Source organism: Anser anser (assembly GCF_964211835.1).
Source record: "Anser anser genome assembly, chromosome: 2".
In the NCBI taxonomy this organism is placed as follows: domain Eukaryota; kingdom Metazoa; phylum Chordata; class Aves; order Anseriformes; family Anatidae; genus Anser; species Anser anser.
In genome coordinates, this window is record NC_139721.1 from 141,179,415 (window position 1) to 141,198,451 (window position 19,037).

The 19,037-nt window shown below is 41.4% G+C and overlaps 1 protein-coding gene across 1 annotated transcript in view; it reads right to left on the bottom strand.

The window, feature by feature from the left end:
* The window catches only part of CUBN (cubilin), a 143,717-nt gene extending 126,950 nt beyond the window's left edge, over nucleotides 1–16,767 (bottom strand). The window contains exons 1-14 of the mRNA XM_083823596.1: nucleotides 16,558–16,767; nucleotides 16,261–16,390; nucleotides 15,834–15,926; nucleotides 14,776–14,814; nucleotides 13,893–13,994; nucleotides 12,851–12,954; nucleotides 9,190–9,316; nucleotides 7,850–8,018; nucleotides 6,894–7,025; nucleotides 5,564–5,659; nucleotides 4,902–5,023; nucleotides 3,213–3,399; nucleotides 1,421–1,539; nucleotides 374–608 (exon numbers count right to left, since the gene is read on the bottom strand). Coding sequence (XP_083679722.1) covers nucleotides 374–608; nucleotides 1,421–1,539; nucleotides 3,213–3,399; nucleotides 4,902–5,023; nucleotides 5,564–5,659; nucleotides 6,894–7,025; nucleotides 7,850–8,018; nucleotides 9,190–9,316; nucleotides 12,851–12,954; nucleotides 13,893–13,994; nucleotides 14,776–14,814; nucleotides 15,834–15,926; nucleotides 16,261–16,390; nucleotides 16,558–16,676 — 1,774 coding nt within the window. The 5' untranslated portion in view covers nucleotides 16,677–16,767. The remainder of the gene's footprint in view (nucleotides 1–373; nucleotides 609–1,420; nucleotides 1,540–3,212; nucleotides 3,400–4,901; nucleotides 5,024–5,563; nucleotides 5,660–6,893; nucleotides 7,026–7,849; nucleotides 8,019–9,189; nucleotides 9,317–12,850; nucleotides 12,955–13,892; nucleotides 13,995–14,775; nucleotides 14,815–15,833; nucleotides 15,927–16,260; nucleotides 16,391–16,557) is intronic.
* Nucleotides 16,768–19,037: the final 2,270 nt, after the last annotated feature.

A 19,037-nucleotide genomic window follows, 5' to 3' on the forward strand; every position in this document is an offset into this window, starting at 1 on the left:
TGTTTGGAAAGCATGATCCTCGTGTAAATTGCCAGTGGAAAAAAAAGGGTAACTTGCCTGCTCAATGTACTAGAAACTTCTGTGAGAAAAGAGAATTAATCAGAAGAATGCCATCTCCAGGATTGTATGTTCTATAGGGGATTCCTCACAGGGGGCAAAAAGCAGCCTTAAAAACTAGCAGAAAATTATTCACACAGAGGCCTAAAGTTGGAGTTTAAATAGCTTAAAATGACACGTGTCTAAATTTCAGCCTCATCCCCTAGTAAAATATTGTCCTATTGCTCTTAATGTTTTCTAATTAAAGTAAGTAAATCATTCATTTTGCTCCAAAGCTATGAACACATTAAATTACCTGACATTTCATCAAACTTACCAGGATCTCGAGATTCCCACTGAACAGTAAAACCTCCATCTGTAATGGCGTGATTTGAGTACAACCAAAAATAAAGGGAGTTGTGGGAACTGAAAAGCTCTGTGGGAGGTGTGGAACCACAGTATTTTCCCAGCATGTGCATTGATGCTGAAGCCCCATCATGGATTTGAAGGAACTCAGAGTTACAGTCATTACTTGCCTTCAGTTGGAAGACCGGGAAAATAATACGCAGAATCTAACAGGAAGTAGCAAAACAAAAAATATCTTTTTTTGCATCTGCTAAAATAATTTATGCTGTAACTCTGCATAGGAAAGATTTATTTGTTCATGCAGTTGTGAGAATCTATTCGCTTTGGAGTCATTATGTGATTTCCTGAAAAATTCCAGGATAGAAGAATATATTACGGAATCTTAAGGATCAAAAGAAAGGAGAGAAGATCAGAAAGAATTTGGACAGGGAAGTTATCTGGAAACAGTATTATTCCTATAAACTAATAATTGATATCATTTGTCTGTGTCTGCTACGTGATATAGTTAGAAAAGCTTGAAATTGAGCATATAATACTTTACTCCAGGTTTCCCACGGAAGCTTTCTCATCAGATAGTTAACATTTCTTATCCTTTCTATGATTGAAAATATTACCATGGGAGTTAAAAAAAAATGAAATGATCTTTCTTTTGCACATATAAACTCAATGTATTATGAACCTACTCGAGATAAATAGTGACACACACAGCTTTATGTAAGTTCAGATTCCCTGCCTATGTGCTTTAATGTAGTTCTGCTGAAGAAAGCAGTAGTGGCTCTAAGGCTTAAAGTTGAGGATATGTCACATACATATAATGCTTTATAAAACACTAGCAGCCACTAGTTTATAAAGCAACTTATTTCATTCCCATGGAAAGTCAAAAATATATCCAAAATATAGATCCCTTAGTATAGGTCACAATACTGAGAATGTGTGACATGAAGATGGTCACATTTGCTCTGATGAACTGAGGGGTCCTGCAGAGTGAAGGTTTCTTTAACCTGAACTCTTTTTTTACCTTGCTGGGATCAGTCTGAATAACCCAAGCGCAGCTGACCCTGGTATCGTACCGCTGGTTGCTTGGGTTGTTCGGGTAACTGAAAGTCCCCCTGGAGCCAGAGAGATATCCTCCACAAGCTGCAGAAGTGGAAAAGTAAATGGATTAATTTGTGCTATCACAGTGCAAACTTAAACAAAACCAAACTTTTAGCTTTGGTTTCCTAAACATTTAAAGCAAGGATGAAAGATACTATTATGAAAGACTTCAGGATTTCCTCTAAAGTGGAATGACATCACAAAAAATGGGAAAAAATACTCCCTGAGAGAAACGTAGTTCCAGGAAAAAGAGTAAAGATCTTTCAGCAGGAAAATGTGAATTCTGCCAAAAGTTGTTGATTCTGTCTCAGAAAACTATCAGTAAACTAGTTTGTTTCCAGAAGACTAACTCTGGACTGAAATCTTCAGAATTTCCACTGGCACTGAAATGACATTTGAATGACACTGAAATGACATTTTGAATGATAAATGATACAAAAAATGAAAAATGACATAAAATTATCTTTCTCAGTAGTGGTGCATCACAGAATGTATCCTTCAGATGTTTCATTGTCCTATACATCCTTCTGGGTCAGATTTCTGGTTCTGATATCACCTCTTATAATATACCATGGTCTGTTCTCTCATTGAGCCATTAAGTGAATGGGAGCTGTGAACTGGGAATCCCAAACAGCTACAGAAAAATAAGTCCATAAAGAACCCAAAATACAATGCACATACAGCTGTGCATTGCAAGAAGCAGCTGTAGATTAACATTCAACTGACAGCAAAGAAATACTCAATTATCAGCGAACTGAAGTATTTTGTATGAGGGAATGGTAAAAAGAATATAATTTTCTTTGAAGTGTCCATCTAAAACATCTCACAATTTCTCAACGAGATTCATAATTATCATATCACAGAATGTATTATTTTTCCTTTGATTAAGAACTAAGAGAAAGATTGATACATTATAATTTGTCAATGGTTTTCTGTTCTTCACATTTTGAATGGTTAAGTATTTTTTCCACATCCATATTCTTAATAACAAAAAATTACTGGTTAGACATATAAGGAAAGCAGAAAGAGCTTGAAGTAGCTCTAATATAGAACAGATTTCACAGTGGCTCAGTGAAAGTTCACATTCTGTATTCTATGAAAAGTTAATCTGCTTTTTTCACATCAATCTGCAATACACAGGAGCCATCTGACAGATGGATGCCACAGAGACACTCACTGGAATGCTATCCTGACTTTGTTTAATCAAAATTAATGGCAAAATAATCCCCCCCCTCAAAAAAAAAAAAAAAAAAAAAGAAGAATACATATTCAGAAGAAATCGTACAAGTAGGAACACTGTAAACTCCACGTTCCTAGTTTCATGGATAACATTTCTTCCATTACATTACTGTTTTGAAAACCTTTTCTGGCTTTTCATGTTAACTAAAAATATCCGGACCTCTGAGCTTTGCAACGAATGAAATTGTATGCACAGAAGAAAAAAATTACTATCTTCTCTTGTAAATCTGTTTCCCTTATATCAAACCCTCTTTCTCACCCAGCTTACCAGACCACTTCTCAGGAACAGCAATTTGATTTTAGGTTAACTGGAGTCCAGTCACGACCAGTAGGCTTGCTACTCCAGTGTTACGCTCCTATTGCTAAACAAAGCAGTTATAAAGAAAAAATTGTGGAAAACTTTAACTCCAAGGGACCAGGACCTGTAGTTCACCAACATTAGCTTTTTTCTCCAGAGGAGGATATCCCGGACATACCTTGCTGGGCAGTCTGGCACTGTGGTCCTGTCCAGGCACTGGTGCACTCACAGGTGTAGCTGTTGATCCCATCAGTGCAGCTTCCCCCATTCTGGCATGGGTTGCTAGAGCATTCGTCAATGTTTTCTGTACAATTAGGGCCTGTCCAGCCTGCATTGCACAGGCAGAAATACCCAAAGATCGTTGCCTACAGGTATAAAAAAACGCAATAAACTTAATGATCATGGATCATATAAAAGAATCAACGTAGTTGGTAGAAACACTGACATTTACACTTACTTTATGTGGAGATATCAGAACAAAGAAATAAATCATTTGGAGTTCAACGGTCTTGATGGTAAGCAATGAATACCACCATAAACCAAAAGCCTAATCAGATTATCTAGCTGTTTGCTGTTTCTGTCAGGTTGTTTCTTTGCAGAGCTCTTTCAAGGTACTTTTTAGAAAGTCAAAATCTGTATTCATTTAATCATTCAGGAAACTGTTTGCCTGGTTTTGAAATGATCATCCTACACACAAGTTAATGATATTATCTAAAACTTAAAAATAGCAAGCCAAGATAACAGTGGTTTATAATCATTTCTCTCTAGCCTGTTCTCTTAGAAGTCTGCACTGCAGTTATGTGGATGTTACTTTATTTTTCACCCTGACGGATGTTAAATGGGAACACTTGCACTTACTTCTTTGTATTATTCCTGTCTTTTTCCCATTTGTTTTGTCTTGACCTTTACTATGCCTTGTAATCAAGTCTTTCCATATCTGTAATTGTTTTAATTTCTTACGCCCTCTTTTCTCATATTTGTTGTTTTCTAGATATACTTTTTACAGTTAAAGCAGAGTGTGGTATTCCATGGCACATGCTAACTGCCAGCTTTGATGTCACATATTCAATGTGCTATATTTCTTTTATTTCCCTGTACATTCTCTGATCACATCCTCTGTATCCTGAACAGAGATTTTCAGTATCATGGAAGAGATAGAAAGAGATTTTCTGTGTATTAAAGGCTATAATGATATTTTAGAAAATAAAACAGTACTTTCCGATCTGCGTTGCCTGGTATTTAATTAACATTAAACTTCATCTGTCATTACACTGGTCAAATATAGCTCTGGTGTACCCTATTTTATTAGATAACTCAAAATCTCATTGCTGAACTATCTGGTTATCATTATCTTTAAGCAATAGCTTGCAACCATGATTGCTTATAGTTGTATGTTAGGATAAATTTGAGGGAATACATAATTTCTTTTAATAGACTGACTAAAATAGTTTCTAAATAGTTAGAAAAAGTAGATGAGATCTGGGCACAAAAGGTCCTTTAAATAGCTGAGCGAAAAGACAACAAGTACCCACAGAAGTGAGTGAGGGATGCACAGAAGAGGGTAAGGGGAGGAGTGGGAAAGAGGGGATCATCTCCTTTAGAACAGAAAATCAGGAAAGTGAAAGGCAAAAACATCATATGGCCCATTTCCCCCCTGACTCCCAGAATCATCAAAAGAAGGATATCTGTAGAACAACATGGACAAACAAGATCAGACTCTACTTGAACAACAAATTTACCATTTGTGAACATTTCTCCAAAATCATCAGAATAAGTATCTTCCACAACAGAAGTATCAAAATCCTCAGATCCGCAGCACTAACTTCCCTGAGCACAGCAGGGAGACTGTGAGGAGTCAAGCACTTACCACGCACTGACCATTTGCACAAGGGTTTTGTAGCTGACAGATATCACTGAGGGGAGAGCATCCGTTTGGCCCATATCCATTTCCAGTGTACCCAGATGTGCAGGAACAAAATGGCATTAGTCCTTGGGAGATCAGGCAAAAGACACAGAAAGTAGTTCAGTCCTTGTTAAAATGACAGTACCAACCATGACAAGACAGTTCCTTGACATTTTGAAGCTGAGCCTTTATATATTCCAACTTATTTGATCTTTTGGTACTTTCCCTGGTCTTTGCCTCTCTGATCATGAAAAGATCCCTGGTTTTTTGCACCTGAGAGTCCAAAGTAAGCTTCACGGGAAGTGGTGGAATTACTAAAAGGATATTTATAGGAAGGAGAACAATAGTCACAAGTAGCTGAAACTGGAAAACCACATTGAAGGGAAATGGTGAAGATCTCCACATTTTTATGATGAAATCTGCTCTTTTGTGTGGAGCCTCAATCTGTTTCTGTCAATGTCTGTGGCTGTTGACTTTAGCCAACCTGCCTGTGAACTCCTCTGAGTAAGGCAAAACTGACTATGGAGAAGGGGCTGCATTATAAATATTTTGCTACAAAGTGGGTTCAAATGGACTATTTTCTTGAGATTCACACTGTCCCCACAGACCTTACAAGAGCATCATACCTGAAACAGAGGTACAAGTTGCCAGTGGATGGCAACCTCCATTATTTATTGAGCAGATATCAACCTGGGTACATGTTTGTCCATCCCCTTCATAACCTGTACAGAGGTAAATCTTAGTTAGTCTGTAACAAACTATGTTCCATGAGCATCAGCAGCAAAACAATCGTCTGGTGAGAAAAAACACTAATTTATGGTGTAAAATCACAGTCTTTGCAGCTAAAGAGAGAAAGTTAAATAACCTTCTGGAGTAAAACCTGGCATATTTATTATGTTCCTATGTTGCAAGGATGGATTCTGATCTTAACTAAATTTCCACATGATTTTATAAAAGAGTTGTATTAACGCTACCCAAATATAGGTGAGGTCAGAGTGAGGCCATAGGATCTCAGGTCTCTCAGCCACCACGTGCTGCCCTGCCCACACTTCTGCACGCAGCCAGCCCCAACCACTTCAGGGCTTCCCGCTGCGTGCCAGAGCTGCCCTTGGGTTTCGAATGCAACGTCTGCCTCCTCTTGGGAGGCTCTGCAGGACCAAAATGCTGAGGAACGACTGCACGGCCAGAACTGAGGTCCACTGCACCACACCAAAATTAGCCCGAGGCCACGTTTCTATCATGCTGATAGCCCTTCAGCCCCCAGTAACGGAGAGCCTTCAGTAACTGCAGCCTGCTGCCATTCAGATGGCAGTCGGAAGGTCAATTAGAAACCCTTTTTCATGCTAGTATTTCCCATATTGATTGCATGCATCTCGTAAAGCAATTGAAACCATAGAACACAAATTATATGGACAGAAGTCACCGCTTCCTCTATTTGACCTGTATTGCAATGGAAACACTGCTGTTTTACAAAGCAGTCAGAGTGTGACAAACAATTATCTAGCCTTTTTATAAAGACAGACAATACAGCTGATTTATGGCACACAGGATACTCTTTTAATTAAAACAGACAATGAAATTACTATTGTAATTATGCAATCCCTGTCTCCCATTGATTTTTTTAAAGGAAGTACCTTATAAAATAAAAGCTTTAACACCAAAAGGGGCTACCTAATACAAGAGAATCACATTTCAGATGATGCACCAACAAACACCTACTCTACAAAATGTTCATTAATAGCTGAAGCAGTTTGAATATTTGTGAGCTCCACATCCTATATTACAGTATAGCACTGTAGAAAATGCAAAAATGTTACATATTTGTGTATGTGGTATTCTTTATATAAAACCAGTCTACAGCTTCTTAACTATATCATAAAACAGGCTCAAATGTGTTAAATCTTCATCTTTTAATTCTTTCTATAGTTCTACCAACAAAAAATTCCATTATTTTACCTGGTGGACATAGTCCACAGTGGAAGGATCCCATTGTGTTGATACATGGAACCATTGGTGCAGTTGAGCAGCCTCCATTATTACTTTCACATTCATTAATGTCTTGGCAGCTGTGGCCATTTCCTTGCCAGCCTAAAAAGAAGCACAGGAGAGACATTAAATTAGAAAACACTTGACTTTTTCATTTTCTCCTTTGGCCAGATCTTCTCCTAGAGTAGAAAAATATGCCTTTTGAATTTCCCCTCAGTAACACAAGAGAAGACCTGCCCCTCTGATAACTGATGATAATTAATGCTGGTCTGCAAAATATGTTACAAACACAAAAAGGTGAAGGTATTTGTATAAGAATGCTTTATTTTAACTGTATTGTGGATATGTCAGAATCAAACACAGTTTAATCCGAAGAGGAGACAATTCTGGTCTAGTGAACGTGTAAAATTTGCAGCAAAGTTTTATTATAACTCTGGTTAAATCTTCAAATGCTCCTCATATACACTTCCTATACATACAACATACCCTACTCAGGAAGATGGATCATAGGATTTGTGGTTTGAAGGGATAATTAGATTTTTATATTACCTTGGGACAATGGGCATACTGACATGAAGCTAGCCCTACACATACTGGGAAGGATTCATCTTACCTATCCCAAACTAGTTGTTCTGGGCTCCCATTAAAATCATTGGAAAAAAATAGGTACTTCAAGAATGTTATTCATCTGACCTATTTAGATGCTCTGTTTAGGATGGGATAAATCATGCATTAGACTCCACTACGTAAAATTATCTATGTGTTATATAGATAAGCCATAACCTGTAGGCATTTATTCTGTAGAATACAGACTGGAGCATTTCATGGGATAATTCCCATATGGATCCCCGGTCTGTTTATGACACACCGCCAGTCCTACTTGCTGCCACCCCCTCCCAACATAGAAGCAAGGAAGGACACGGTACCTGTGGGGCAGGGGCCACACGAGTAGGAGCCAAGTGTGTTGTGGCACTGCACAGGCGGGTTCTGTGAACACGGGGGATTAGGGAGGCTGCATTCATCTATATCGGCGCTGCAGGCGGGGCTGCCAGGAGGGGACATCCAGCCAGTGGCACAGATACAGTGGTACTTGGGCTGCCACAGCAAACAGCACATTACATATTTAAGACAGGTAGAAGAACAGCCAAGAAAAGGGCAAGAGTTCGTTTTATAAAATGTCTTCTAAACTATACAAGAGAGATCAGTGTAAGCAACCTGAAGTCAGCTTGGCTGTATGCAAACTGTTCAGTAACCTATATAATACGAAGAGATGACATTAAGTTGAAAATATACATTTTCATTAACAACAATTTTCTCTCTTCTAAACTTTACTAATGGCCAGACTCAATATGTATCTAGCTTTGGTACAATTAAAGCTAATGGAAACTGTATTGTTGACTGACACAAGAGCAGATGCTGTTAAGCCAGCACTGAATCCTTTTGAAAAGATTTCTCCACAAAAATAGGTAGAAAACAAGTGATGAGTTGTGAAAATTTCTACAAATGGAGCAAAAAATCATTTTAGCACAAAGAATATGTGGTGTGGCTGGAATGGTGCATGGGTGTATAGGAACACTGAGGAGCAGAAGCCTGCCAGGGTAGTTTTGGAGGGCTGCTCTGAGTGGAAAGAGCCAAAGCTGGCATCTTCCATCCATGTCTTTGGAGTGAACACCCTGTACCCAGATTTTGTCCCAAAAACAATTATCTGGCTTGTTACAGAAGGCCATTCGAGTACATGTTAGCATCCACCCAGTACAGGCACTTGGACAGCTGAGCCCTAGAGTCAGTGATGGAGTCAAATGGATGGTACAGAGCCCCAAACACAGGCAGCAGCCACCAGGCCAGCAGTCAGTGTTCCATTGGTATTGCTTTTCCAAAGGAAAACAAGAACCATGTTTGTCCTTCTGAATCGTTTAAGTAATAAAATATTCCAGCAACTGAGTACTGAACTCCCCACATAATGAATGGTAAGAATATGATATTTCAAATGAGACTTTGACTGTTGAAAGACTATTCCCAAGCTCCCAATGGATGTAATTGTAGATCTAATACTTTCATGAGTATCTTTAACAAGACGCAAAGCATTTCCAGTTCTTTCTGCTGTCCTTGGGACATCAGCGATGTTATATGGCATTTCTTTGTGCAGTGCATTGTGCAGCGGCATTTCTTGATGTCTTTTCAGTGCTACACAGTTTTGTGGTACCGAGCACAATTTGTTGCACGTTCGTGCTGCCTTGCATAATGAGACTTATACATTGTTCCTTACTTTGTTGGGCTGATCCCTTTCTGCATCTACGCAGATGCCATGCTCACAGAGCGTCTCAGCTCCTCCCTGGCAGTCATCAAACTTCGAGGCACAGTGAGACCCATAGGTTTCTGGAGTACAGGAGCAGCTAATGGTGAAAGCAGACAGAAAAATCAATACGTTATTTCTATATAGCACTTAAAGATCACGTGTTGCCATGGTAAGATAATATTCTGCAGTCTTTATTTATACGGTGTTCCTCATGAAGTCCCTGTGTACTTAGCAGTACTGACAATCCCATTAATAATCCTGCAGCCAGAGGCAAGGCTCCTGTCTAGCAGAGACTGAAGAGCCGTGTGGGACTTGCTCATATCCGTGACTGTCCAGGCCCATAGGAGTATCCACAGATTTTTGTTACAACCACAAATTCAAGAAAAATGAAACAATTAAAGTGAGACTTCAGCAGAATATGAGCCTGGAAATCCCCACTTCAGCCAGAGAGCACCTTAACTTTACTTTTCACCTTCCTGTGTTGCTGGGTACCTAAAGCTCTACCACTAGCAATACACAAAAATGCTTTGCCATCCAGAGGCTTGGTGCTTATCTCCTGTCTGTGTCCATACACAAGGAGCATCCCCACTCACCTTCACAGCGATCCAGACATCATTCCCTGCACTCCCTCCCAAAGCAGAGGTGTACAAGCTACAGGAGGCACCACAGTTCCTTTGATTTTTTTTTTTGTTCTTATTATTTTTGTTTGTTCGTTTTTTAAATCCCTGCCACTGCAGGAGATGGTGGTGTTAGCTCTTCACCATGTTAGCTCTTCTGAGCGCTCATCTGGGAGGTGGCCCAGCCGGGGCCATTCCCTCCTATCCCACATCCAGCCCGTCCCAGGGAGCGGGGCAGCCTCACACCCTGTGGGGTGACAGTGGCGGTACGAGGGTCTGCTGAGGTAGGAGGAATAAAGCTGCAGGCTGAAGGGATGCATCCTGCATCGCCTTAGTCACAGCATTGCGCAGACACAGTGGAACTGAAACTAGGAGCTTCTAGGCCATCAGGGGATGTTTCCTTTTTCTCTGGCCCTTTATTTCCACATGGACAAAAACCGAATCTGAAATACAACTAAGCGAATGGGACTAAAACTGCAGAAAGACTCCAATCAGTTAGCTAACTTTTAATTAAATGAAAGAGAGACACTTATTTCGATGCAAGTTATGTGCTGAGATGTCTGATCCCCACAGAGACATATAGCACTCACACAGCCCTGTTCACTTGCTTTTAAGCTGGCTAATAAAAAAATAAAATAAAATATAATAATAATAATAATAAAAAACTCTGTACTAGCATTTACCTACACAGTCTGAATCAGATATTCCAGTGCAGCCGATCTGGACCTTGGAGCAATTTACTAGTAAGCTGTGCTATTCTTGCCATGGCAACATGTGATCAGCTGAAAAAGCAGTTTGATAAGCCAATTGCAGATAACTAAACTCTGCACCCAGGACAAGCGACCCAGATGAACCCAGGCTTAAAAACTGCAGTCGCAGTACTGTAAAACTGCATGTTTATTAGTGTGAGAGACAGCAGATACACCAACACCATCTTGCAAACGCAGTCACTCAAGCTGGGCAAGCAGAGAGTCAGCAGTACAGGGAAGCAGAACACCCCCAAACGTTCAAAGTACATGCACAGCCTCACATTCAACTCCAAAGGACATAGCAAGGCAATCGGAGAGGCTCCAAAGGAGAAAGAAAATGACACTGTCTCCTGCCTAGTCTGGCAAAGATTAATCCATTACCCATTTGAAGTTGCTCAGCTTTGAGAAGTAGGCCACGCCGCAAGGAGCTTCGGCCAAACTGCAAAGCGGTGCTGCGTGGCACTGCCCTGGTCCTCTCCCATTGCTAACTGCGTGTCCTGGTGAGGCCCCCATCATGCTGGTTGCGATGCAAGAGTCTGATGGACATGGGGATTCCCACAGCCTTTTGTCCAAATGATGCCATGTCCTATTGAGGTGCTGATTCAGAAAGCATTTCTAGAATACCTGCTTTTTCCTCATAGCTCCATGCTTCCCTGAATTAGAGCTTGAAGCTTGCAAGTAAAGAATCTGAACAGGGAGTGAAGACTGCATTACCCTCCATTTGACAGTACCTGATAGAGCACTGCCCTTCACCTGGTGTTATCGCCGAGGTCTATGGGAAGTTAAATATCACCATTTTCTTTACCCTCAGTCCCCACTGGTGTATGTAACTGCACCAGAGCAGGACTGGGGTGACAGGGGTTGCTGGACCCCAGAAAAACCAGCAGCAATGTTCTCACAGCTGCTGAAAAGAGCCATGTCACCCTGTTTGGGGACGGTTTTAGCATCTGGGGAGAGCTCAAAAATAAGTAGGACGTGATGTGAAAGGAGTCTGTGAAGACAGTATAATGGATTTGGGGAAAGGACTGAACTATAATCCTGAAGGCATAATGCAAAAGCAGTAATATCACAATGTCCATGACTTACAAAGAGGTTCTAGTTTCTTTGAAGTAATTGTGTAATTTGTAAGAATTACACTGGAGAACAGACTTCAGGAGTCATGACCATAGAAACACAATGAAAACACCTGAGAAAAAGGCAGAGGGTTTGTTCCCTCAAACCTTAATTTAGTCACACACCTGTGTGCCACATCGCAGAGCTCAGTAAGAAACAATAAGTAAAGGCAGGCTGCTTTGTGTGGAGTTTCCTTGATAAATGTCTTGCATTGAGGACAGCTGCAAGCAAGCTAGAAAGATCTTCAAAATCAAAGAAAAGCTGTCAGGCAGCCTTACGCACGCAGTAACATCTCAACAGGCTCTGTGTCCCTGCTGAAGTGGAACACTGCATGAGAATTTCCCTTTTGTGAAGTTCCTCCAAGAACTGATAAAGCACTGTAAGGCAGTGTTACACCAAGCAAATATTTGTGGGGGCTTAGACTTTCATGCTGAAGCAGGAGACAAGATGCTTTGAAGAAAGCTGTGGCATGCTATCCAGCCTGCTTGTTCCCATTGCACAGGGAGAGCTTTGTATTATATCTGAAAGTTATTTATTTACCAGATTATTTGCCACTATGGAAAATAAGACTCAGGATGTTCAGGCTGGCTTGCCTTGTAAACAGGAGCATGTTTCTTAAGGAGCTGAACAAGGACTGCCTTCTGCCTGGTCACAGCTGGAGGAGGGTGAGCCCCAGGAACCTCGTGTCTGTGGTGCCCAAGCACCCTTCTGGCCAGCCTGCTGCAGGCAGCATTTCTCCTCCCTTTCTATCTGACAGCACTATCTGTTGCTTGTGCAGCTCCAGTCTCAGCAGTGCTGGTATTTCTGGAGCAGGTGAAGGCATTTCCAAGAGTTATGCAGCGTGATGGGGATGCCACTGAACACGGGTGTCCGTATGTTCAGCAAGTTTCCAACATCCCGAAGAGTTTGCTGGAGCAAAGCTCTGCTCCTGTGTTGAAGCAAGTGATGGCTTTGGAGGGCATCTGTGCCTGTGGAAGGCTTGTCTATACAGTGTACTAATGATTTTGTGGCCTCTCAGACTGAAAGGAGGTGATATATAGTGTATAGATACTACATGGACTTGTTCCTAGAACTCGTGCTGCAGATGGGATAGGTGGCACAGACACAGCAGTATTTTATACAGCATTTTTGTGTATAGTTTCGAAAAGTTACCTGTAGCTGCCGGGTGTGTTCACACAAGTGGCTCCGTTCTGGCAGCCCAGTGCTGTTCCAGCATAAATCTGGCATTCATTAACATCCACTGAACAGAGGAGGCCCTAAGATGAAATGGAAAACCAGTTTATTTTCCAAATAACAGAGAAATGAAGCAAACCATGGAGCCAATGTTTAATATAGTTTCCAAACATACACAAACCACGGGCTGCTATCAACACAGCTTCTCTTATGAAACATTATAACAACACTCTATTGTTCAGCTGTGTTTCTGTGACCCTGGTTATCAGTCAGATGAGGGATAAAATATTTCAGATGTCTGCAGAAAGCATATGGACAGCTTAGTACTCTCCGTCCCCCTACTTTCCAGCTCCCTAGCAAAAGGCTCTGAAAACTCTCTTTCAAACTGTTTTTTCAGGAGATGCTGTTTTGTTAGGACTGAAACTACACCAATTTTGACACGAGTCTCATTGGGACAATTTTCAGGCTGACAGCTTTTGGGAAAAAAATGGAACTTTCCATCTTTAAATGTACGTAACAGCACCGTTAAAGCCTTTGCCAATAAGGTCTTTGGATTTCAAAAACCCAGAATGGACTGATTATTTACACCCCCATTTGTTTTTCTTCTTTGGACTTCAATAAACACCATTCCCTTCCTTCATTCTCTCTACACCCTTGTGTAAGCTCAACAGCAAGGTATGCAGTTCAGTTCACGCTGCTCAGCAAAAACCAAAGACTAATTCTCTGCTGTGGAAACTGCCAAGCATCACTGACTCCATGGGGCATCACCCACGTGTAACAGTGCAGGGTCTGGCCCAGTGGTCGCGGCTTCAATTTTCTTGCTGTATGTCAGCGTTGTTGAGAAGCAAATGTGTTGCACTTAAACTAAGAGATGACTCTGTTACGGTCGTTTTGCTGTTCGGTATATCTCGCTCCATCCTGAACAATTTTTAAATGGTGTGCTTTGTCACAATTGTGCTAAGCCAGGTACAGCCTTGCAGTTACAACACACATCACACATTCAAGGAGTCTACAGACTCACCTGCCAGTTGCTGGGACAGATGCAAAAGAAACCATCCAATGAGTTCACGCAGGTCCCTGAGTTCTCACAGGGGTTGCTGCTGCAGGCTTTCCTCTGGAGAGACTGAAACCAAGGAAGAGAGAAGGCAATTAGCTTCCTTCTTATTTAGTTTTTCATCAGCATTTATTTTCAAGACAAAGTTGTAGTGTTTTTTTTTCGTTCATTCTTGGAGTTTTCCCTCTCACTTTTTTCAATAAGGTTAATTTGCAAAACTTTAAATCTCTTTCACTCACATCTGTACAAAAATATGACTCAGTATGACTGATCTTACACAGGATGACTGGCTGCAAGCACTAGGATGAGCGAAGCTCTGTAAGATGTAAATATTAATAGAAACTGTTTCTCAATGGCAGGCTGTTAGTGAGTCTAGATGGAGAGTTGGTTATCTTATCTTCCTGATTTCATGAGTGACTCATCGGACAACTGCTTTTACTGGCAGGAGTAGCTGTGGCTTGTCACACACTCATGGAGAAGCAGCTGATGGTTGAAAATAAGCTATTTCCAGCACAATACAAAATCCAGTTTAAATTCTCCAGTCTTTGTCTTGACAGATCAGTGAAGAAAGAGTTTATTTTTCCTTGGTATCTAGTTGTTATTCTTCAGTCTACAATTGTTTTTCCTTTAAGGAATGCAGGCTCCTACACAGTTTATGTTTTGTAAGAGGGTTTTTCACCTCCTTTACAAACCTTGGCTTTTTTTAACCTCCTGTTACCAGAAAAGGTTTTCCTGAGCAGTGTGTGAGAGGAAAGAAATCATTTAGCTATTTAATCATTGTAATCTTATCTTACTTACTTGGGGTCAGATGTTTCTTTTTTGATCTTCATTTTCTTTCCCATTTACTCACCTGCTCTAAGCTTTGAAGTTTGTTGTCAAGATTTGTGATCTGCAAGAGAAATACAAATTAAGTTGTCCTTGGCATGAGAGTCACTGCAGAGGTACGTGTTGGTCTCAGTGCTGGCATGCTGGATGCCAGTAGACTGACAAAGTGCTTTCTTTGGAGACAAGAGTATAGCTTGTGTGTGAAACCAGGTGACAATCAGGTTCAAATCAGGTCCCATTCACTGGGATTTAAATACTTTAGGCAGTTCAGAAAATGACAGCTTATGAAAAAGGTATGTCCAATTTTGCCTACAAAAAAAAAAAAAAACAGTCTTCTGAAGATGCATTAGGGTATTTAACATTAAGAACATGAATATTCCAACAGGACTGCTCAGGTGCTCGTGAGCCATACGAAGGACTGAGGCCTGAAGTGGGCACACTGAAAACCCAGGAAAGGTTCAGCATATCTCAGTTGGTTAGATCCACAAATAGCAAGCAGAAAGTGAATCAGGGAATACCATAGACACATGTTAGGACAATTTCCCTTGGAGGTCTCAGGCTATAAAATATTTTCCTATAATGAAATTATGTCTGCACTCTAACAAAAGACACTTAAACAAAGTCACTTAAAGGTTTTCCATCTTCTGTTGGAGAAAGTCTTTAGTAGCTGGGGAAAGTTCCTCGCAGGTATTTTCTTTCCACTGTAAATCTCTACATCCCATTTCACCCATGCAATGGAATATCTAGGTAACATGTCTAAGAACATATTTGGTCCATAGCCTCAACTTAGTGAGATTTCACTTCCATAAATGTTAGAGGACATAGTCCATGGAGACAGTGAACAGAAAAAGAATCCCAGTAATTGGAAATTATGGGAATTACAGGACTATTTCCATTGTCTCCAGAGATACCGGTTCAGTATCTCTGATGTTAAACAGACCCTGAGCTGATGTTAAATATGGACTCTGACCCAGTTTTCTGAATCAAAGCCGAGAAATACTGAAATGCATCAGGTAATTATGTTAATCTGGGGAACGGAAAATACGGAATGCTGGTGGAGTACAACACGAGGGTGCAGCTCACCTTGGAAGCCAGCAGAGAAACCTGGTGCGACACGTTCTGAGAGACACCACTGGCTTTCTTAAGTTCTTGAATCTCTGCACTACTTTCTCTCACCTATTTTTTAAAAAAAAAGTAAATGTAAAACAAGCTTTGATTTTTTAAAAGCTTAGGAAAGTTTTATTCTTGCTTAACATTACTATTATAAAGTCTCTTTAAATACAGAGAGCTCTGTTCCATGCACAATTTAATCTTTTAATTACTTTATGTAACAAATTGATTACAGGTCCGCAATAGCTCACTTTCATATTAAAGTGCTGACAGAAATAATATAAAATAACAATCATACAAAACACATCAAACATTTGTTAAGAAAAATTCTGAAGAAAATTAAACTATTAACATACAAAATTGGAAACAAAGACATATTAAGGAGAAGTAACTATATCACCTGACTAAAAAGTTCTGCAAGATCTTCTTCATTAAGCTTTATTTTCCCCAGTGGTCCAGTTCTAAATTCAATATTTTTGCTGGAGCCAGCGTGGAACACTAGATTACCCTGTTCTGAGGACAAACGAGGCCTGTTGTATTACGGGAAAAAAAAAACAAAAGATCATTTAGTTACACATATCTGCCAGAAAGTAGGTAGAAAATATATGCAGTAAAGTCATTCTGTTCCCATTACTGGCACTTAAAACCCACCATATGAATAAATCCATTTGCAATTGATAATAGCAATGGTACTTACTGTTCATCATAAATGTTTCTTTTCTGCCTCTTTTTTTCATAGTGGTTTGATTCACAGCTCAATCCAGCAAGTAATAACAATGCAACTAACAGCCCAGGAACAGAAGCAGCCCAAAGCATTGCTCTCCTCCAGCTGTCCTGAGATTGAAGTGAAACCTCTAGTGCTGAATTGTACTTTTGAGAGCCCAGGTGCCCTTTGCTCTCACACAGCTCTTTATTCACAAGGTGCCCATGCTGCTGTCTTGTCCTGTAAGGGTAATCTTTATCTCAGGTATCTTAATTAAAGATTGACAGTGTGCAAATAATCTAGGCACTCGGTGTGTTTTTCGCCTTTGGCTGCAGGAGCTTTGAAAGGTATTTAATTAAAATCTGCATGCGTTGGATCATTATGGCTCTGACCTTTGAGCAGCTGAGCCCCCCTGTGTCTCAGAGCACACTTGTAGCTGGCTGCTATGGGAATGCTGCGCTGTCCCTGCACGCTGCACCACATGGCAGAAGGGAAAATTGTTTGGCAGCACTAAAAGACCTAGATTATTACCAAAAAAAATAACATATAAAACCCACAGTAGCTGGCAAGGAATATTTGTATTGAAGGAGAAGCTTCCAGCCAGCAATTCATTGGGCAGATGACATAAACAAGTTAGCAGTACCAAACAGCATCCTATGAATTGCAACAGCAAAATACAATTTTAACCAAATATGGTTGCTCTGACTTAAAAATGACTCAGTCCCCAGATGCTGAGAAGACGATCGCACACCAAGAGGACTGCATTTTGTTTGGCACATGGAGGCTGTCTTCACTGCACACACTGGGGCTCCCAAATTCAGGGCCAGCCACAGACAATGGAGAAGACCAAGGAAGGATTTGGATAACGCTCAAAAATAATCGAAGAATGCAAATTCATATGTTCTGAGAGCCAAAATTTGAATCTTGACCCCATTTTCCTCTACTCTTCAGCTGCACCCTTCTCAAAAGAAGTGTAGTACCCAATTTAGTGCCACAGCCACCACTGCTCCTTAGGTCCCTGCCCCTGCAGAGCCTGGCCTGGACACGCACCTCCCAGTGCGACCTCTGCGTGTGACGAGGTGACGGGGCTCCGAGCTGTGACCTCCCCAGAAGCATTGACATCAGCGGCTGCTCCTCCAGGAGTGGGCAGGCTGCTTCTGGAAGGTTCCACATCCCAACCTCCTTTGTGACTTTGCTACTCACCAGTCAGGTCTTGGCCTTTTGTTTCTTCCTCCTACGTGACGGTTCCCAACACCCCCGCTGCAACTGGGACTCCATGTACTCAGTCCTTGTGCCTTCTACTACACGTCAGGGATTCTGCAGCCCCATCTTCCACCCTGAAAGTGCACTTTTTATGTGACAATCCCTGCTACTCCGTCCTTTTCTTTTGCCAGTCCCCTATTCCCCTCACACATATCTTGCTGTGCTTTCTCCCCCCTGCTTAGAGCAGCTTTGCATACCCTGTGCTAGGAGCTACCTGAACCTCCAGTCCCACCACAATTCATGCATTTTTCACAGAATCAGAATTGTAGGGGTTGGAAGGGACCTCAGGAGATCATCGGGTCCAACCCCCCTGCCAAAGCAGGTTCCCTACAGCAGGCTGCCCAGGTAGGCGGCCAGACGGGCCTTGAGTATCTCCAGAGAAGGAGACTCCACAACCTCCTTGGGCAGCCCGTCCCAGTGCTCCGTCGCCCTCATTGGGAAGAAGTTCTCTCACATGTTGGTGCGGAACTTCCTGTGATCCATTTTGTGGCCATTGCCCCTTGTCCTGTCCCCAGAAACCCTTCTGTTTAATACCTAACTCATACAAGTTGGTCACATTTCAAAACCCGAGCAGTACAGCAACATTTGTAGCTGCTGTCGCTGAAGATAACAGCGGCCACCGTTCGTTGGCCCTACAGGTCCCAGACTTTCACAGAGGCCACAGAGCTCCTGCAGCTCCCAACCCTAGGCAGCCTCCATTTCTGCTCCAGTTTGCACTTCTCACCCAACAGGGAGGTTCTGCCCACAGGTCTGTGGGACATGCTCTGACGCTGGGCGACTGAATGAGCTCTACAGCTTTCAGACAGGAAGGTTTCAGACAGAAAGGTCAGCGCCTTCCTGTATCCTGGGATTAGATTGGATGTGGTGACCAACAATATTAATGTCACCTCTAGAATAGACAGAAGTACACTGTGAAAGTGAGTGTGAAGCCAGGACTGCTGAGGTTTATTGCTTTGCCACAAATAACTTTATCCTTACTACAAATAACTAAAATGTCCATTGTATCAGCAACATCCCACCACCTCCACTGTTTTCTGTTGTTTGCATGAAAAACTAGCTTGTTATTACATTTTATTGCCTGAGTTTTTCAAATCTTATCTCATAATTCGGTACAGTGGTAGCCTGCTGCTCATGTTTCTTGTGCTTACAGACTGTGGTGCAGGTCACCCGACCGTTACTGCTGCTGCCTGGAGATCTGGAAGGGCAGAGGT